The 22,472-nt window shown below is 38.2% G+C and overlaps 1 protein-coding gene across 5 annotated transcripts; it reads right to left on the bottom strand.

Annotated features, from left to right (window-relative positions):
- Positions 1–12: 12 nt before the first annotated feature.
- Positions 13–20,912, bottom strand: LOC307163527 (E3 ubiquitin-protein ligase TRIM35-like). Of its 5 annotated transcripts, XM_079879597.1 has the most exons (8): positions 20,652–20,912; positions 16,111–17,138; positions 6,989–7,720; positions 4,642–4,742; positions 4,156–4,399; positions 3,882–4,000; positions 2,312–2,823; positions 13–2,113 (listed from the first exon to the last, which is right to left on the bottom strand). In XM_079879597.1, exons 2-3 carry the CDS (start codon positions 17,131–17,133, stop codon positions 7,706–7,708), a joined length of 1,038 nt encoding a protein of 345 aa, XP_079735723.1. In that variant the 5' UTR covers positions 17,134–17,138; positions 20,652–20,912; the 3' UTR covers positions 13–2,113; positions 2,312–2,823; positions 3,882–4,000; positions 4,156–4,399; positions 4,642–4,742; positions 6,989–7,705. The 5 variants fall into 5 exon arrangements, with proteins under 5 accessions (XP_079735723.1, XP_079735722.1, XP_079735724.1 ...); XM_079879596.1 differs by having other exon boundaries at positions 13–2,823; XM_079879598.1 differs by lacking the exons at positions 4,642–4,742; positions 6,989–7,720; positions 16,111–17,138; positions 20,652–20,912 and having other exon boundaries at positions 13–2,823; positions 4,082–4,202.
- Positions 20,913–22,472: the final 1,560 nt, after the last annotated feature.

The raw sequence follows: 22,472 nt of genomic DNA, 5'->3' as shown, positions 1-22,472 counted from the left end.
TTTATTGGTGGCTCGAATTAGCGCCATCTATTGTGGGTTTTGAAACGGAGACTCATTTTACTCCTTTTTTTCATGTGACGCATAATAACGAGGAAGCAAGCACTTTTTTTAATTGCAACTTTTTATATACATCTTTGTATACAAAATCTATTAATGTGTTCAATGTCATCAGAATACAAATGAGAAAATAAGAGTTAATGGTGATTTGCTGAAAACATATAAAAAAGAAGATAAAGAGAAAGAACACAAGGGTAAGATATTAAACTATACATCAATTACATTGTATAAATTCTTACAAATACTTGCTTTCATATGTACTGAAGATGTAGGCCTACTTCTAGTAAGATATATTTTAAATTCTTTCAAAAACAGAAAAAAATGGTTTGTTAATGGTAAACTTAAATTTATTTGCAAAGAAGATAAATTAAATTTATAACAAATTAAATCAAATATGTCTGAGCTGAAGTCACAAAATCATCCGAAACAACAAAAATGAAATATTAAATAGAGGTAAATATTAAACCTCTGGTAAGTCTGAAATAAAAGGCAATTAAAGGTTAAAAATGAACAAATTAAATTAAATATAATATGGTTTTCATTATAATAACCATTATGACAAATAAAAATATAATACAAATGTAATATAGTGCACATATTTAGCAAAATACTCCTCTCTATAGCTATTTTTTCTAGTCAACTAACATGTTGGTCATTAAATGGCTTTCCTGAGGTAACTTAAATGTAACGTTCTGTGACATAATTGTTGTCCTGCAGTTTTATTGACCTCTTTTCGTGGTTGAAAAACACTGATTGATCGATATTATGTATGAGGCATAAATACCTTTCGGTAAGTTGTACTGTATCTTTAAATAAGAGGTAACAGATGGTCGGTTTACTTGAACTGGGGCGCTACAGCGATCGGTCACGTCACATTTACAAGCGCCAAAACGGTATTTATTTTCTGAATTTCATAATAAAATAGACAGAACCTGATAGCTGAGAATTTGTTTCATATCAAAAGTAACCTGCTCTGTCTAGTCTGTCGGGTGTCAGTGTCCTCTGCTTCGTGATTTTTCTCTGCGTGAGAAAATGGATGTGTGGTGTGAGAGCGTGTGAAAAGTGTAAACTGCGTGAGTCTCACGCTGAATGCGTAGAGTTGGCAGCCCTACTTTTAGAAGGGGGATAAATCCTTTATTTTACTGTCTATGGATAAATCGTCGGCAGCGTTCCTCCTTCCGCCATGCTTCTTCTCCATGTGAGGATTGTTTACATTAGACTAGAGTGCGCACTGCGCCGCATGCACACAGTGCTTCTACATGTGGGGATTGTTTACATCAGAGTGCGCACGTGTTTCGCGCAGCATATAGGCTACGCAGTGTTTGTTTAAGCGGTTGATGGAAAATAAGCTAATGCGCGTTCTATAAATATCAATTCTGATCTATTATTTTTCACGGTATTTTGAAGTGCCCGCGATAACAATATCGTGCATATTCATTACCGCGATTAATCGCATTACCGAATACCGGCACATGTCTAATGTAGACTCATAGGAGTGAGTGAAAGTAGGAAGGAGCTGAACCTGTGATAGATCTGTAAGCAAGCGTCAATGCCTTGAACTTGATGCGTGCAGTAGCCAGTGCAGAGAGATGAACAGAGGAGTGACGTGGGCCCTTTTGGCTCGTTGAAGACAAGACGAGCTGAAGCATTCTGAATCATTTGCAGAGGTTTAGTTGCACATGATGGAAGTCCAGCCAGAAGAGCATTGCAGTAATCAAGCCTAGAAATGACCAGGGCCTGGACGAGAAGTTGTGTTGCATGCTCAGTTAGGAAAGGCCTGATGTTCCTGATGTTGTGCAATGCAAACCTGCATGATCGAGCTGTCTTTGAAATGTGATCTGTGAAGGTCAGCGGGTCATCAAATATTACTCCCAAGATTTCTGACCGACCTTGATGGGGTGATTGATGATGAATCTAGCTGGATAGTGAAGTTGTGCTGTAGAGATGGATTGGCAGGGAGGACAAGAAGCTCATTCTTTGCCAGGTTGAGCTGCAGGTGATGTTCCTTCATCCATGCCGAGACAGCTTGAGATCCGTGCAGCTACTGTGGGATCATCTGGTTGAAATGAGAGGAAGAGCTGTGTGTCATCAGCATAGCAGTGGTAGGAGAAACCATGTGCCTGTATGATGTGTCCCAGTGATGTGGTGTAGATGGAGAAGAGGAGGGGACCAAGAACTGAACCCTGGGGAACCCCTGTGGTCAGTTGATGTGCTTTGGATACCTCGCCTCTCCATGTGACCCTGAAGGACCTACCTGTGAGATAGGACTCAAACCAGTGGAGTGAAGTTCCTGTGATGCCCAGTGATGAGAGGGTGGACATGAGGATCTGATGATTCACAGTGTCGAAGACAGCAGACAGATCCAGGAGAATGAGGACCGAAGATTTGGAAGCAGCTTCTGCGACCCGTAGGGCTTCTGTTACTGACAGCAATGCAGTCTCAGTTGAATGTCCTTTCTTGAAGCCAGATTGGTTGACATGTCATGGTTGATTATACCACACACTCCAGACATCAGTGATATAGAAGTCACGTCCCTTCCTCTGGTCTGATGCTGTAGTTACTCCAAGAGTCCTCTTTAACCTCCACATCCCAGCAGTGTGTTCACTGAGAGTTAAAACCCTCTGAACCCACAACACAGGGACCAAAGTTAAAACTTCTCTGGATTACCAGGAACGGGTTTATTGTTCTCACTGTTTCTCACACTGGTCCGATCATCAGACAGGACGAGATCTGGATTTGCAGTGATTGGATCCAGAATCACAGGAGCTGATGAGACACAATCAACAGATGCTTTTATTCTGATCAAGAGAGATCCCAACACAGATTATTATGAATTATGACACTCATCCTGTTGATCAAACCTATCAGATGTATTCCTCAGTTGTTATAGTAAAGATGCGCTTGATAAACTGATATTGACAAAATCAATCAAAACTGTACTGTCGAGATTTGCTGTATCACCCTAACTGTATATGTCAAGTTATTTTCTTGTTTACGGCTCATTTTGGTGCTGTAGCTCATATGGTAATTCACACATAATGCTAAAATCTTTAAAGGGCATCTATTATGGAATTTTGAAAATTACCTTTCACGTAGTGTGTAACATAGATCTAAGTGAACAAAAACATCCTGCAAAGTTTTATATATGAAAGTTCACTCTCAAAAGGAGTCGACTCTGAGTCAATTTAATGAATCATTTTTCCAATGAGTCATTTTCCTTTTCGTTGTGACGTCAAGACGAAAAATTATCAATTTGGCCGCACCCACTCATTGCGCGCGCAGACACAAAGGGAAAACTTGAAAACATCATGTTGACAACAAGACGCTGTGTTCTGAAGTGCGAATCAAAAGCGACCTTTTTTTCACTGCCCAGGGACGAGCATGTGAAGAATCAGTGTCTAGAGTTTATATTTACAACTATACCACACAAGTATAGCCTGAACCTTGTGCTGTGTTCGCGTCATTTTAATGATGATTGCTTTACAAACATAAATGCTTTCAAGTATGAATACGCGAGCCGGTTGCCGGTCACAACTGACTGGGTCATCTGACCAATCACCGCAGATTAGCAAAGGAGGGGTTTGGAAAAATGAGTCATTGAACGAATCATTTGGGAGTCGGTGAGCAAATCGGGTAAAAATAAATGCATATTATAAGACAACAAAAGTGTTTTTTGTCATTGCATGCATGTAAAACTGTTGTTGGGGTCCTGTTGTTTTGGTATCCAAAACAATATTAGGAACATTTTAAATGCCATAATAGGTGCCCTTTAACTCTCCACCCATCCATCATTTCCAGCTCAGATCTCCCGCAGTCAGACTCACTGTTTTGGACGATGTCCTGCATCTTCTTCCAGACTCTGAACAGCAGGTTGCCCAAGTATTGTGGCACATGAATCAAAGCTCCAGAAGGCATCTGTGGATCCGGCTGTGAGATCTGGAATCTGGAAGAACATTCAGGAGTCAGAACTGCAGTGGCTTTGGATCAGAACCAGAGAAACCAAAGACAGGGGCAGATCACTCACCTTTCCATTGAGACTGGAAACTCCTGAAGAACAAACACACCATTTATCATCAAGAACTCAAATCAATGATCAACCAATGATCTGAAAACAGACCTTCAGAAAGCAGACGTCATTGGCTTTCATCATCTCCTCCATGTCTTTGATTGTGTGTGAAAGAGCTGAGATGTGTCTGTTCATCTCCTTCAGCTTATCCATCATCTGCTGCTTCTGCTCCTCTTCCTCCCTCAGTGCAGTGACTGTAGCTTCTTCATCTCTGAGAAACTGATGAAGCTCCTCAAACTGCTGTTTAATCTGACGCTCTGTGTGTTCAGCTTGAGACTGAAATCACATCACATTTCACTCACTTCAGTCATCTCAAATCAACACACATCAACCCTTCACATCATTCATATTCAAGATAAACTTGGATACCCAACATATAACAGATTCAGAAGCAGATCGCTGCTTGTCATTTACAGAAATAATAAACTGGAATTCATTATATCAAATATATCAAATCATAACTGTATAAAGTGATCCTACAGCTGTGATGAAATTGACTCTTGTTTCAGTTTCCTCACCTTGGCTTGATGTGTTGAACTCTTTTCTCAAACTCTCCTTTCCTTTTTTCATTGTGTTGAAGTTTCTCTTGTAAGGACTTCAGTGCTGTATTGAGCTCCTCCTAGAATTTAACAAAAATAAATAAAAATACACAAAACACCAGATTACAGAGAAGAATGTTCTTTTTCGCTTTGAAGCGATATTCAGTGTGCCGCCGCATTTGCGAGTGCAATTGAAGAGTACGTGCAAAGAGCATAGTATAATGGCTGACAGGAAAAGAAAGTCTGTTTTTCTGAGGAAAGTGACTTTTTAATTCACCGTACAGTTACGTTACTGGTAGTTCCTATTGTGCTGGGTTCTCTGTAGTCGTGCTTCGCCTCTCACAACACAACATGCTCTAAACACACCTCTTATACTACAAAATCTGTAAAAAAAATAATCTAAAACTACTTTACGACTTTATTCTCAAAATATTTTGACTTCATTCCAGTAATTTTTGATTTGTTTCTTTTACATTACGGTGCAGGGCTTCCGTACTTAAGCACACAAAATAATGTAAGTGGACTTTTTTTGTAATTGCGGCTTTTGAGCGATTACGTAGTTGTGGCATCCATAATTGCGATTAGAAATTCTATTAATTGTGCAGCCTATAAAGTATATATATATATACAGTGGGGAGAACAAGTATTTGATACACTGCCGATTTTGCAGGTTTTCCTACTTACAAAGCATGTAGAGGTCTGTAATTTTTATCATAGGTACACTTCAACTGTGAGAGACGGAATCTAAAACAAAAATCCAGAAAATCACATTGTATGATTTTTAAGTAAATAATTTGCATTTTATTGCATGACATAAGTATTTGATCACCTACCAACCAGTAAGAATTCTGTCTCTCACAGACCTGTTAGTTTTTCTTTAAGAAGCCCTCCTGTTCTCACTCATTACCTGTATTAACTGGACCTGTTTGAACTCGTTACCTGAATAAAAGACACCTGTCCACACACTCAATCAAACAGACTCCAACCTCTCCACAAGGTTTAAACGCTGGGTCCACTTCTTTTCTCTATTTTTATTAATGATCTGCCTTTAATTCCTCTGTTCAACTATATGCAGATGATACGTCATTTATACGTCTAAATCACATTTATTGCAAATTCAAACTGCTCTTGAATTGGATTTTAGTACCTTACAGAAATGGCTGCTATCTAATAAACTACTGCTCAATAAAACTAAATCTTACACTATGGTCTTTGGTACAAGACAAACTCTTAAAACAAAATCTATTAATCTAATTATAACGTGCAATGACGGTACTTCTCTGCATAGAGGTTGATAAAGTTAAATACTTGGGTTTATGACTTGATTCTGAAATTACATTCAAACCTCACATTGAACACCTTCTTCACAAAATTAATTTGCAACCTGTGTTTTATTTCGATCCATAAACTGTTTTACACTTTGTCCCTGAAAAAACTTGCCACACAACTGATATTGCCACTTTTTGACTATGCCAATGTTGTTTATCAAAATGCATCTAAAACTAGCCTTCTACCCCTATATACAGCATACAATAATCTCTGTAGATTTTCTCTTGGATGCTCCTATAATACTCATCACTGTGTAATGCATAATTCACTTAAATGGCCCTCACTCAATACAAGACGACACATACATTGGCTGCAACTTTATTTAAATGTGTACATTTTAGCTATCCTCAATATCTACAACAGCTTCTGGTACCGTATTCTTCAGTTAATAACCTTAGGCATTCTACACAAGACTTTTTTTTTCACTCCTATTGTCCTATTGTTGTATTTTACATATTTAAAAACAGTTTGTCTTCTTATTTTGAGCTAAATTGTTCTTATTTCAGATGATGATATACCTGATTATAATTTACAAGTCACTATATTTTTATCTATGTTATGTTTTTGTTGGCAAGTATTTGTTCACAGCCTCTGTGTGGCTATCAAGTGGTTGTATTCATCTAAATGCTTATCTTTTTGATGTTTTTTATTTATTAATTTTTTTAGTTGTTGCTGTTGTTTTTGTTGTAGTGTGTTGATTGTGGTACTGTTTATGTCTTATTATTCTATTGTAATGTGTTTGATTTGTCCCTTGTTCTGTATTGTATTGTAAATTAGTACCCCCTTGAAAATGAGATGGTTCATCTCAAGGGGTTTATCCTATTCAATTAACTTATATATACATTTAAGTATAGGTATGGGGTAGGATTATTACTTACTAAGTCTTTCAATATTATGTAAAGTACCCTTGGGATCTTGAAAGGTGCTATTTTAATAAAACATTATAATTAGCCTACTATTATAACTCGGAAGAGACTTAGTTTAAGAAACTACTTACCGTGATTTCAGACTGCGGTGATGTGGTTTCTCCACTGCATGGATCTTCATGTGTCGCTTCAGTTGAGTTTTAGAAACTGGTTCCACACTGATCACACGTGTGTGGGTCCTCTCTGATGTGGATCCTCTCATGGGATTTTAGATATGATGATCGACTGAATCTCGTCGCAGTGTGAACACTTGTAAGGTTTTTCTCTAGTGTGAATTTTCTGGTGCCGTTTTAAAACGAAGTAAAAGTTTTCCCACATTCAAAGCACACATGATCTCTTACACCAGTATGAATTTTCTGATGTGCACATAAATAAAGGAGCAGTGAAAAACTCTTCCCACACACAGAACATGAATGTGGCTTCTCCTTGATATGAACTGTCAGGTGTCTCTTCAGGTTTGATGAACAGATAAATATTTTCCCACACTGATCACATGAACCGCTTCTCTCCAGTGTGAGATCTCATGTGTTCTTTAAGGTGTGTTGACGACGTCAAACTCTTCCCACATTGAGCGCATGTGTGCAGCCTCTCTCCGGTGTGGAACCTCATGTGACACTCAATTTTATGCTTGCTTGTGAAACTCTTTCCACATTGAGTGCAGGTGAAATATTTCTTGGCTCTTCTTTTCTTTAAAATTGTATTTTTAGTCTTTGAGCGACTCAAAGTTTTTTCTCCAGATTTGACTTGATGTTCCTCTTTCACTTCACTTAGTTCTTTACTCTCCTCCTTCACTTCCATCCGGTCTAAAATGAAAGACATAGAGTTAATTTCATTTTAAATAAATCAAAATACGAGAGAAAAAACAATTATCTAACATAATATCAAAAATTTAAATACAATACATCTGTAATTGACACCAACGGTTTTATTGCCGTTTCATTTGTTTTACTAAAAATGAATGGCTGGTCACATAAGACTTTTCCTTCCACTGAGTTCCATTCATGCGTGAATGTGGGACAATAAAAATGTTTACAGTATCTGTAGAAATTTCACACTCAAAAAATCTAGTGTTAAATTTACCATTTTTTAGCATTATCTGTGTCCGACAAGTTTCACTCAACACCAGATATACAATAAATATAAAATAAAAGAGCTTAAATAATATTTAGTTTGACCTGATGTTGACAATCAATCTGAAATTCTCAAACCTCCTTTTCCTGAACATTTGTTGAAAGCCAAAATTTAGTTTAAACAGGACCTATTATGCCCCTTTTTACAATAGGTGAAATAAGTGTCTGATGTCCCAAGAGTTTATGTTAAGTTTCAGGTCAAAATACCTCACAGATCATTATTTACAGCATGTTAAAACTGCCACATTTTGGGGGATGAGCAAAAATGTGCCTTTTTGTGTGTGTCCCTTTAAATGCAAATGAGCTGCTACTCCCCTTTCAAGAAGAGGGTGGAGCTTCAAGAGCTCATACCAGTGACAAAACTGGACAATCTCACGCAGTGAAAATGTCAGAAACTGTCAATAGCCAGTTCAGCCTTATTTATTTGAACCGGAGTCGGACAATGATGCCTACAGAGAATATACAGTGCTTCAGTAAAGTATTCACAGTGCTTCACTTTTTCCACATTTTGTTTTTAACAATACCCCATAATGACAACATAATTACGTTTAAAATTACAATTATTATTAACATAATTCAACAGGCATGATGAGGTGTGGGCAATCTGACCCAATCAGCAACATCGGCTGCACTTTATCCATCTGCTGCAACGGGAGACCAGTTAGATGTCTGTATCTCTTCTTTAAGAAAGCCACTGAGTAGGTGTGTTCAGCAGGACCTAGTCTCTCAGCTGTAAAGGCATGTTGGATGAGGTATTTCTTGTGGGGATGAGACAAAGATGATACTGTGAAGGAGACGACCGCCCCATGAAGCACCTGCTGATCCTGTCTCACTGTTCTCAGTATCAGGTCTTCTGGCTGTCCTCTGAGGTTCAGCTGCTGTGCGGCTGCTTGAAGGAGGATAGTCCTCTCAGACCTGTCGTCGAGCACTGCATATGTCTCCAACAATGCATCTCCGTTCGTAATGATCACCTTGCTCACTTTTAGACAGAACGCTCAACGTACAAGATGTCTTTCGTGATACTCACAAGACAGGAGTTCTCTGGGGGTTTGGGCGTTGTGCTGGCCAGTGTTAATTTCGTTAACGAAAACTATGACGAAAAATGTTCGTTGACGACCTTTTTTTCCCTGACTAAGACGAGACGATGAGAGACGACACCCACGTCACTAAACGATAACTGTGACTATATCAACACATGCATTATCGTTGACGAAAAAAGACGAGACTGAAATGTGTTAAATCAATTTTAAACTTGACCAAAACCACTTGTTTGAGTCAAATAAAGGAGACGACAACACATTTACTGTTTTTACGAGCGTTTAGGCATATGGTTGCCAGATTTTAGTAATTTAAATCCCCAGTCAGAGCTTTTCTGTTAAAAGAACCTACCCGGTCTTTTCAATAGTATCTGGCAACCATGCGCTCGCGCGCTCTCTATCTACACTGCTGAAGTAGCGCGGAATCCACGGATGATCTTAAAACACAGATAAGTTAGCTGGAGTTTAGCGATCTTCATTTGAGATTTTCTACTTAAATTAAAGTGTCATTTCTCATTTAGTCCGTCTGTGTTCTGCCACGAGGCGCGCTGTTTGTACGACTCAAATCCGCGATCAAAATGCAGGCTGATATCCAACAGTGTTTTTAATGTTGATCATATTATACGAACAAGAATGCAATGTTTTCTGAATATCCACACGATTTCAAATGTGACATTGATTTTATACAACAGTTCAACAAACAGAAGGGTATTAAGTGATGTAGCCTACTACATTTAAAACAGTATTGTCAGTAGGCTTATTGCTCTATTTTACAACGAAATTCATAGCAGAACTGCAGCACACAGCGGTGATTCATGAACGAATCTGTGGCTTTGAACGAATCGTGAGATTCAGTGACCCGTTCATAAATATAGCAACTTGCTTTGTTACTGAATGAATTGAATGACTCCATAAAAGTATCACTTCGTTTTTACCATCATTGCATATTTATTGAACATTGTTTTATTTAAAGCATTATTTATTTCATAAAGGTACTTATAAAGGTAAAAATTGAACTGGAAAAATCGATTAAAGGGGGCAAATACTGTCCCTTAATGGAAAAGGTGTGACTGCAGTCTAAGTGGAAGAGAGGGTGTATGGCACTCTAAAAACCACTGAACTAAGGAAAATGGGTATGTAGAACTGCACAAGTGCTACTGCTAAAAAGTGCAATGTCAATACAGCCTGTTACCTTAATTTAAATTTCTCATAAGCTTAATTGAATTGGCCTAGAGAGAAAAATTATGACATTTTTTGTCTAAAGACTACATATAAATAGCTACCCAAATGAATGTCGGTAACTGCAGTTTGACTAAAAGTAATGACAAAAAGTTGACAAAAAATGCAATGACTTTTCGTCAACTAAAACTAGACTAAAACTATGAAAGACAAAATGACTAAAATGTGACTAAGATCAATAAGCATTTTCGTCTGAAGATAAAGACTAAGACTAAATCAAAAATGGCTGCCAAAATTAACACTGGTGCTGGCAGTCACAGCTCTCTTGTTCAGATCGTGCAATTTGATCGGCCGCATCTTCAACAACGATTATTCTTACGAATCCAGGCCTCTTTCTGGTCCCTAGTCAACTCTCTGAAGTTGTGACATCCGTTAAGAAAATGACTGGCATTATCACAATAAGGGCAGTAGGCACGTAACTTCTCTTGGTACCTGGCGGAGCTGGGCCGGGACTCGGAAGCGAACACTCTGCGTTCACTGTCTGCAGCTGGCTTCTCTGTACCCAGTAGGAAACTCATAGATCTCCCAGGAGGCTTGGGGTCGTGACGACCTTCTCGCTTCTGAGTAGTTAAGGGTGGAGCATAGACAGCAAAATCCCCAGTGTTAAATTATCACTCTCAGTGTTTATATGAGTCCACACTCAGAGTGTTATGAGTAACACTGAAGCAGTGTTAAAGTTAATTAGATAATTAAGTGATTAATTGAGTGATGATTGAGCATTATTGAAGACACCTGATGTTAACAAGCAGAATCACTGAAGGAGAAAAATGTAATTGGTATGTCACCATTATGGCGATCAGTGTTTGTTTTAGTTGGGCTCTTCACCCTTACATCATTAACTTTAGATTTTGTTTGGCTGCTGTACTGGAGTTATAACAGCCAGATGAACAAAGATAAAAGGTGATCTGATGGTGTTGGTTGTGTTTTAACATAATCATTATTTCACAATCATTTAACTTGAATCACTGAACTCATATAGAGCCCAATTTTTAACTTTTACAATGAAATCCAAATAATTTCTTATAAGTTGTTCACATAAAAAACTGTTGTTGTTTTCTGTGTGTGTGTTTGTATGTGTTTTTTTTAACACAGACATCAAGAATCAGCCTGTGTCAGATAACCAACCAACAAGAATCAACCAACACCGTCAGATAACATTTTCTCTTTGTTCATCTGGCTGTTAAAACTGAATTACAGCAGCCAAACAAAATCTAAAGTTAAAAAAGTAAGAGTCCAACTAAACTAAACACCGATCACTATAATGGTGACCATTTTACTTTAATTTTCTCCTTCAGTGATTCTGCTTGTTAACATCAGATGTCTTCGATAAATGCTCAATCATCACTCAATGAATCACTTAATTATCTCATTAACTTTAAACACTGCTTCAGTGTTACTCATAACACTCTGAGTGTGGACTCATATAAACACTGAGCAGTGTTAATTTAACACTGGGGATTTTGCTGTGTACGTAGCTGTCTTGGCAGTGTCATCTTGGGCCTGGAGCTCATACTCTAACCAGCCTGCGAAGTCGATAAGAGTGGGGACTGTGATCCTAGATGGGTGGACATAACTCTAAAAGCTGATCTGGAGCTCTTGGGGAAGCTTGCCTTGGAGTCTGGACACGTGTGAGCTGCATTCTAATTCAGATGCTCCCTCAGACCCTAACTGCCCCAACATACTCACTAATGAGCGTACACGCAGAGCGAAAAACTTGAATGGTTTAACGTCACCTGGCTTGAGATTGGGACCTTCTAGTACTTCGGCGATATTCCGCAGCACAAGCTTGTGGGGTTGACCATACATCTTCACAAGAGCTTGCATAGTGTTTGTATAGGGTCTCACAGAGTTACAGTAGGAATCTGCTACTAGTAGGACCTCTTCTAGTTCTAAATGATCAGTCAGGATCTGATACTTAAAACGTTCACTAGCCTTCACTGGCAGAAGGTTCTCTAGTGCCATTCGTAGTCTCGGAAACTGTCTGGGAAAAGCTGCTGTCAGACTGGGGATGGTAGGCTTAGGGCCTCGATATATCTGCTCCTGGACATACTGCATCTCAGCTCTAGGCGCCAATGCTGGGCAAGGAGGCAGACAGAAGTCTCTATCGCTCTGGCGACGACTGCGTCTGGGACTAGGTGTCTCATCATCATACTGTACAGCTGTTACAGGCTGGGCTGAGTAGGTGTAGGACCTCTGATGGGGGGGCACAACGACTCTCTTCAGCATATGGGTGCTCTGGCCTGGGTGAAAACATTAAGTCTCCCATCTGCTTTGTCAGCTGCTCACACTGGACAGATCGGTCTAGAGGAACCTCACCAGCATACACTGCAGAATCTCTCTGTCTATGGATGGGCGGTGGCACATGGGTGCGAGGGGCTGGAATAGGGGTTACTGGTTGACGAGGAGTCTCTCTTCCTGTGGTTATCTGCTGAATATCCTAGCATTTTCTGCCTGGAGCCCTCGCAGTGTGGACAGAATCTCAGGTAGAATGTGACTGTGAAGCTCATTGCTGTCTCTTTTCATCTCAGTCCACATAGATTTAATATCAAACAGCTGCTGATCTTGGAGGCGGAGCTCATCATACTCTTGCGACGCATCTCCAGATGGATCTGGCCATACATCTCGTAGTAGTAGATCATCTGCGTACGGTGACTGACTCTCTGGAGAAGATGATCGTGACACACTCTCAGCCGTGGGCTGTAACAGAGGTAATGCTCTCTTCATATGTGCTGAATCAGAAACTTGATAATCTGCTAGATGTGCAGGTAGCCTTATTTGTCGTCTAGGTCAGACAACAGGAGGATCTGGTTCTGGTTCTCTGCTGTAATTCACAACCCGGCACAAAGGACCATTTGAAATGAAGAGGTTCGAATGTAGACTAATTTAGATGGATGTGAAACACAGCAGGGAGTCGGTCAGAACTGTGTGAGTTGACTTAGTTGAAGAGAAACACCAATCAGGGTCCAAGTTTAACTTTGTTTACTGAAGAGCTGGTTGAGTTTACATGTGTGGTTCTATAACAAATTATACAAGAGAAATAATTTATATATATATATAATATATATATAATATATATATATATATATATATATATATATATATATATATATATATATATATACAGGGTGCAAACTATGGGGGAGCTCGGCTCCCCTTAATAAGACATGGGCTCCCCTGAAAACGTGATTTGTGAAATTTTGGGGGGGACTCAAAAAATATTGACTGTGTTATTTTGACGTGCAATTTCAGTTTTGTGTAATGTGATCATTGTGGATTATTATGTGTAAAATAGCACAAATATCATGAATTCATTCATGCAGGATGGCGATTTAAACCTACCAGTAATTCACTTCAATAAAGATAACTATGCATGATATTGGCTATTCTTGTCATGAGCATCAAGGTGTGGTGGCGCTGCGGTGCAAATTCCACTCATGTTAATTTACCTGATTTTGATCTGCGCGCAAATTGGCCATTGATCTGCGCGCAAAGTCCTTGAAATCCATTCTGTGTTAAGGTAAGGCATGTTATTCCCAAAATGTGTTGTGGCTGGGTTGTTATAGGTCTGCGTGACTCTCGATGTCTTAGGCCTAATTGAACGGAGGAATTATGGTATTCTTCTGTAGCCCGACGAATAATTTAACCGTTGTTCATGTGAACTCAAAGAGATCCTATTTATAGACTATTTGTTGGTGGATGTTTGCTGTTTGACCTATCAATTCGGGTCGATAAAGTATAATAGAGTAAATCCACATAGTGATTTATCCTATATAGTGCTTGCATAAAGCAAGCAGTGCATACACTTGTGACTTGTAGCTGTTATATATCTGTCTTTCATGAACGATCCATTCATTGCGTCTGTCACGTGACAGATGAACGAAAGACTCTGAAGGTAAAGTAATTATTTATGTTCCTTGTAAATTATTTTTGACTGCATTATAATGATTTCTTAATTCAGAATATAATCAAGATTGCGTAGGTGGATGTGTTCGGGGAAATTGCCTGTTAAAAGTATAACACAATGGCTCGAAAAAAGATTCTTTCATTTTGATGAACGAGATCGAACAAGAGTCAGTAAAATGATTCGAACTTCCCATCCTCGTATGGCACGCGCATAACCAACCCCCCCGTTAGTAATAACATTAGTTCAAAAGGGCAAACAGTCAAAGTTATTATGCGAGTTAACTTGAGTCAGAATGTAAGTTACATAATGTTTATGCAAAGTTGCATTTGTCATCCGTCACCGTGACATCAAGTGGACTTTTGAAGCTGAAATAATGAGTGGATTAAGCTTGGACTTGGAATAACGAGAGGAATAACATGAATAACTTTCTTGTTGGAGGATTGTAATGCATGATCACAGCCAGTCAGGTAACGTTAACGTTACAAGGAAGGGAGAGGAGACTAGCACTACGCTACCACGGCTCCTTAAATTAGGTAAGACAAAAAGTTGTATTTTTAGCAACAGGTTTATTGACTTGTAATAGCAGTTTAAGGTGGAATATGTGACAATCGGGTCCAGTCGGGTCTGTGTCTTCCCGGCGGTTTCGGGTCCAGCTTTCAAATAATAGACGGGTCCAGTTCGGGTCCGGTTAGGCATTTCTCGGATCTGCACGGGTCCGGGTCCAGCTTTTGAAATAATAGACGGGTCCGGGTCGGTTCGGTTTAGCACATTACGGGTCTCTTTCGGGTTCGGGCACGAATTTTTGGACCCGTGAAGACCTCTACCTCAAAGTAACACATAGAAAAAATCCAAAATACACTAAATAGAAAGAGTAATTCAGGCAGAATGATGCTAATCGGCTACTGTTTAGACTAATAAATATAAATTACTAGTTTCTTGGTATCAACAGGAAATATTTGGAAATATAAACTTACTTGACATGTATGCACACAACAACTCAATATAAACTTCAAATGAATCGTAATCAAACAACTATGGATGATCTACAATGAAGCTGCCCAAACGTTTACACTCTAACATGCACTGCATCTTCTCTCTATACCAACGCTTCAGTACAGGTGACGCTATAGTAACATCATGCGCTGTGATTGGTCAGGATCATCCAGGACATGTAAGGGCATCCAGGCCTTTTGTACATTTAGTTTTACAAATAGGGACAATCTTTGAAGGATGAACAAATCATGTTTTTGGTCATTACATTAAAAATAACATTAAAAATGGATAATATTTAGAGATTTGAAGAGCTGAAAAAAGTGTGAATGGCTTGAAAGTCCTTGAATTTTACTCTCAAATGATATATGAACCCTGAAATGAATAAATGTAAAAACATTTGACTATTTCTGCCACAATACCATGGTTACAGTTAGCATTACTAAATTAAATCCACAGTGAATATTGGTGATTTGTGGACTTAAAAGCCTTATAACTTAAAACGTCATGAACTTGTTCAAGGCACAATGTTTCTCCTGGTTTCCAAGTCAGTGCCCATGATTTACTCACTCTCAAGTCATCCTAGGTGTGTATGACATTCTTCTTTTAGACAAATACAATCAGTTATATTAAAAAATGCCCTGGCTCTTCCAAGCTTTATAATGGATTATAATGAATGTGTTTTTTTTTTTTTTTGCATTGATATTAACTGACAAATTACACATTCCTGTTGGTTGAACACGAGTTAATAGATATCAGTCAATCAACAAAGTGTCCTGTGCTCACCACACACCGGCTATAGGTGGAGAGGAGAGATTTGGCTATAGAGTGATGTGTGTCTAACTTACACAGAAAAGACTTTGTTGCTCAGCACATGAACATAAACTACTTACTGTGATCTCAGACTGGTGATGTGGTTTCTCCACTGCATGGATCTTCATGTGTAGCTTCAGGTCACTTTTAAAAGAGAAACTCTTTCCACACTGATCACACGTGGGCGGCTTCTCTCCGCTGTGGAACATCTCATGTCTTTTCAGATTTGATGACCGACTGAATCTCTTGTCACAGTGTGAACACTTGTAAGGTTTTTCTCCAGTGTGGATCCTCTCATGAGTTTTCAGATGTGATGACAGACTGAATCTCTTGTCACAGTGTGAACACTTGTAAGGTTTTTCTCCAGTGTGGATCCTCTCATGTCTTTTATGATCTGTTAACTGATTGAATCTCTTGTCACAGTGTGAACACTTGTAAGGCTTTTCTCCAGTGTGGATCATCTCATGTGTTTTCAGATGTGCTGACTGACTGAATCTCTTGTCACAGTGTGAACACTTGTAAGGTTTTTCTCCAGTGTGAATACTCTCGTGCCGTTTTAACTTGTCCGCTGTAGTAAAAATCTTCTCACACTCAAAGCACATGTACTCTCTCACACCAGTATGAATTTTCTCATGTCTATGTAAATGTTGCCGCAGTGAAAAACTCTTTCCACATACAGAACATGAATGTCGCTTCTCCTTCGTATGAACTGTCAGGTGTCTCTTCAGGGCTGATGCCTGACGAAAAGTTGTGTGGCACTGATCACATGTGAACGGCTTCTCTCCAGTGTGGATCATCATGTGTTCTTTAATCTTTTCTGATTGGGTGAAACTCTTCCCACATTGATGGCATACATGCGGCTTCTCTCCAGTGTGGATCATCATGTGTTGCTTTAAAATGTGTTTGCTTGATAAACTGTTTCCACACTGAGTGCAGGTGAAAGATTTCTTGGCTCTTCTTTTCTTTAAATATTTCTTTTTAGTCTTTGAGCGACTCGAAGGTTTTTCTCCAGGTTGGACATGATGTTCCTCCTCCACTTCACTCAGTTCTTCAATCTCCTCCTTCACTTCACTCAGTTCTTCACTCTCCTCGTTCTCTTCCATCAGGTCTGACATGAAAGAAAAAAATATTAAATAAAAAATTCAGTTCATCAAAATCATTCAAAGAGAGAAATATAAAGTCAAAGGACATGGAAGTGAGCCCTGATGTAATAGTAGAAAGTAGAACTGTTATAAAATATGATAATTTGATGATGCCTTTTTATAAATTGATTATATGTCCTTGAAACGTGCCATGAATGAGGTCAATTTATCTTCCAATTATTTTAAAAACATTATAGGCATGAATCCCATGTTTCTTTAGCAAGAACTTTTAAATATATGTGATCAATGACACAATTACAGGACTCTACGCTAACTTTTTTTCCCAAGGAGTACATGTGCTCCTAAATGAAAAAAATTTAGGAGCACACAAAGAAATATAGGTGCACAGTGAAAAAAGTTGATTAAACTGCTCAATTCATATGGATTAGTTTTATGATCTTTTTAATGAACTTTTTTCGAAGCATCAAAGTGGTAGTTGCGTAGGCTGTCAATGGAGGGAAAGAAATCTCTCAATTTCATCAAAAAATCTTACGGGTTTGGAACGGCATGATGGAGAGTAATAAATGACAGAATTTTCTATTTTGGCTGAACTACCCGTTATATAATTATGCAATTATTATTTTTAGCCTACTTCAAAATATATAAAAAGAATGAACACCTCAATAAAGTATAAAGTGCTAAAAACAAAACAAATGCCCACTTGCTTTTTTCCTTTGCAGTACTTGCAGTAGGCTACATTAACTTGTCCTCAAAAATGAGTTTTTGTCGTCTTCCTGTCCTCAGTGTCGACTGTTTTGGTCGTAACTTCAGTTTCTGCACATGGTCTTTTGGTGAGACCTAAACGTTGCTAATAACATTATGATACTCATTTGCAAGTATTGATAGTGTGCGTGAGATCCTTGTTTTGTTTTTTTGCACTTGGTATTTTGAGATAATGACTATAGGCTTCATAATGTGTTGCGTATCTAGCCCACTAAGTGTTTACTTGACTTTTTTTATGGTGTAGGGGCCTGTTTACAACTTTACACCTGGTCACCTCATGCATTTTTACTGATCAAAACGATTCCATTTACACCTAGTCACATAAGTGTGTTTTCGCAAAACTGATATAAATCGTAGGGCTGGTTATTGACACAAATTTCACAATTCGATTCGATTTCGATTCACAAGCTTGCAATTCGATTCGATTTCGATTCTGATTCGATTCAATATGGATTATTTTGGATATCAGGTACAATACATGGCAAATTTTCTCAAGTAAAACAAATCTGTTAACTAATGCTGTAAACTATGGGAGTCAGTGGTAGCCTACTAGGCTTCATTAGCCTACTATAATATTGAAGGTAAAAATTAACTGATTTGTATACAAACACTTTAAAAATTACACTTTTATTTATTTTTATAATAATAGTTATATGAAATATAAACATTTAAATGGTGGCTGTCATAAAAACCTGCCAGATTTATTCAAACATGCATTCAAAATTGAAGAACATTAAAAAAGATAATGAATATGTAATATGGTGCATATATTTAACAAAATGCTCCTCTCTAGAGTTAATTTTTCTAGCTGACTAACGAGTTTATGGTCACTGGATATGGTTTTTCTGAGGTAAATGTGACGTTATATGACATTGTTTACAAGCTGATTTACTGACGTCTTTCCACGGTTGAAACACTGATTGAGCGATTCCATGTCACATGATTCGGAATTTGATAAGTTGTACTCTATCTTTTAACCCGTGTGTGGTGCTCGGGTCATTTTGACCCGGAGAAGATTTTCTTTTTCCCGAATATCGCTTTGGACTGAAACTTAGTGACTTTTTTCACAAATGGTATAAATACTTCTGAAATGTTTTGTGACAATTTTGTTGGGTTTTGTCACCTTGTGGTGTTCCCGGTCAAAAATGACCGGACTACAAAAAATAGCTTAGAAATCACTTGTTATGCAATATTATCACCCAATATTGGATTCAATCTTTTTGTCAACTTGTTCTCTTTCAGTTAGGACTGGTTTTATATTTGTATTTGCATCTGATTAATCGTAGGCCTCATTTATTTGAAAGTAGGCGTCTCATTTTTTGAGTAAAAAAAAAAAACATTATTTTTTAATAATTTTGGAAATTTTAAATAAAATCTGATGAAAATTGGCACTGTTGATCACACTAGTCTACTTTAATTTTTCACCAGGAATTTTGTTTTGAAAAACTTTTATTTTGTACAAAATGGCACATTGTCCCTCTTGTGGTGTTCCCGGTCAAAAATGACCGGCCTACAAAAATAGCTTATAAATCACTCGTTATGCAATATTATCACCTAATATTGGATTCAATCTTTTTGTCCACTTGCTCTCTTTCAATTAGGACTGATTTTATATTTCTATTTGCATCTGATTAATCGTTCACATTTGCTACACAGAGCCGTAGTTAACTGACAAGCTGAGCCATATCGCATTAATTATCGCGGACGTATCGCCTGCGATAATTAATGCGATATGGCTCAGCTTGTCAGTTAACTACGGCTCTGTGTAGTAAATGCCGCTCCATCTGAAAGCAGGTGATGGCGATTTACTACTAATCAAGGAACCGGCTTTACTGACGAGATGCACCTAACAATGTCACAATATATATCCCCCAGCCCTATTGGGTAGCATGTGTATGCATGTATCCACACATGCACAGGTTCAAGGGCTCGATGTTTGCAAGCACACATGCACATATGTGTACATAAACATAATGAACATGCTCCTGAAAACTTTTCAGTCTCTCCCATTCACTTTCAATGGCCCATTGAAACAATGGCCCAGTGGAACACCACAAGTGTAACTCTGTGCCATTTTGTACAAAATAAAAGTTTTTCAAAACAAAATTCCTGTTGAAAAATTAAAGTAAACTAGTGTGATCAACAGTGCCAATTTTCCTCAGATTTTATTTTATTTTTCCAAAATTATTCAAAAATAATGTTTTTTTTACTCAAAAAAATGAGATGCCTACTCTCAAATAAATGAGGCCTACGAATAATCAGATGCAAATTGTGGTGAGATCTGGTATTTATTTCATTTTCCTGATTAACCCCTAGTATCAATGTGTCTAGGTGGTCTTTTGCTGTCAGGTCTGAATAGGATTAATTTCCTCACTAGCTTGTTTTATTTTATACCAGCAAATCTAGGTGTAGTCCCTACACTCTCGTGAAACAATAATAATCATTGACAACTAGACATATGGATCAAATTCATGCTTACGCTCCAGCAGAATTGTTCCTTTGGTCTTTGGTCTTGTAAGAATTATTACAATGCTCTGTCTATTGCTAATAGAACTGTCTTTGTAAGTTGAAGCAAAACTTAACAGTGTTTGTCTTTGTGAAATAAAATTTTATTTAAACAAAAGATAAAATACTGGTTGCACAAGGATTACTATTTGTAGCAAACCAATGGAAAAAAATGACAGGTTATAAAACTTCAGCTTATTCAATCTCAACAGGGCAGTCCTGTATGCGTGAATATTACAAAGGCTAATTACCTTATAAGCAGTTCCAGCAATAGAAGTAGAAATTTAACTTGTTCTTATCCGAGGTTTTTCAAGTTATAACGATACAGCAGAGCAATTCAAACAAAAAGAGATTTCAGTTAGAAAACTGGACTAGAGGAGAACTAATTTCTCACTAGGGATGCAAGCGACATCAAAATCAAAAATGCAGCACCTAACAGTCAAAATGCAGTCATATTTATACGGAACTGGGTTACATTGTTCCTCTGCAGTTTCTTGGGTTTTTTCCAGAGGAACTAAAGCATGTGACATCAACCTTCTTCTGATGTCGACATTGTTCCCCATATATGGGCATTCTTGCGTCCTTTCCGTCCTCTGCGCTTTGGGCTTCTGTGTAAGTGTGTGCGTGCATATGCATCTGGAAGTGTTTGTAGGTTCATAATATCTATTAAAGTTCAAATATTTCACTACAAAATAGAAATATAAAACCAGTCCTAATTGGAAGAGAAGAAGTGGACAAAAATATTGAATCCAATACTGGGTGATAATATAGCATAACAAGTGATCATTTTTGACCGGGAACACCATAAGTGTTCGAAACAGAAATCTTTTGTAACATTACACACATTTTAAGGTCATTTTTGATCACTTTACTGCATCCTTACTGAAAAAAGATTCTAACTAACCAACACATTTTTGAACGGCAGTGTACATTAAGCAGGTCATTATTGCAATATAAGCACTGTCAGAGTGATCAACAAGGTATCTCTTTATTTACCAGTCGAAGACGGAGCAACTTTCTGCTCTTATGTTTACTCGTGCACTGTCAAGGGCTTCATCATATTTGTCGTGGTATCGGTCTTTGCAGCAATTATTTTACCGCTAATACTGCATCGCGCGCTGTTGGCATCAAGCCTGGAGAAATGTAGCCACACTTTTGAGATTGACTTTTTCACATCTTTAAGGTATTATGTGTGTGTGCTTGCGTCTCATATGAATATGTGCGCGGAGAGTTTGTGTGTGTGTGCTCGCGTCTCATATAAGTATGTGCGTGAGCGACTTTAGGTGTGTCGTTGTGCATTTCATATGTATTTGTTTGAGCACTGACATTAAAAGTTAACCCCTTAGGTATCGAAATCTGGTACCGAACATGTCATTTTTCGATACTCGATAGTATCGAGGCAATTTGGTCGAATAATAATACAAATAAATAATACATCTCTGGTTAACTAGTAGTGCCTTTATTTAGTTCGTTTTAGAGCTGAAATGTGTTGTTTTTTTTTAAATCAAGCTGCTGAGTGCTCATTGCACCTATCCCTAACGCCATTACGGAGACTCTCTATTCGTTCCCGTGAACTCACAAAACTGCGAGGCCTGTCACGATTATTAAATAATCGTTTGATCGTGATTAACTGGTCACTAATTATTGCCCACTATTAGAAGACACAAGAGGGCCCTGTAGGGCGCATAATTTTGAGTTAGAGCAGCGCAGTTATTCAACAAAGATGGATTTAATTTCGACGGCAAAAACGACAGCGCCGATCTGGGCACATTTTGGTTTTACACCCGATGATAAAGGACAGCCTAAAGATGTTGACACGACAGTGTGTCGAATTTGTAGGAGAGAAATCTAAAGCCGCCAACACCACAAATCTTAGGAATCACCTGAAAGCACAGAATCACCCCACAGAGTTCGCAGAAGTTTTGAAGTCATCCACAGCCGCTCATACTTCCAGTCAGGTGACAATAGCGCAGGCCTTCGATTGGGTAACAAAATATAAACAAGAAAGTATCAAATGGTGCACGCTGACAAACAGTGTCACGAGATACATCGCGATGGAAATGCAGCTTTTT

This window comes from Squalius cephalus, assembly GCF_949319135.1.
Source record: "Squalius cephalus genome assembly, chromosome: 1".
Classification (NCBI taxonomy): domain Eukaryota; kingdom Metazoa; phylum Chordata; class Actinopteri; order Cypriniformes; family Leuciscidae; genus Squalius; species Squalius cephalus.
This window is presented reverse-complemented; position numbering and strand designations above follow the sequence as displayed.

Coding starts and splice junctions, on each gene's coding strand:
- LOC307163527 (XM_079879595.1), bottom strand. CDS start 17,133: ATGGAAGAGAACGAGGAGAGTGAAGAACTGAGTGAAGTGAAGGAGGAG.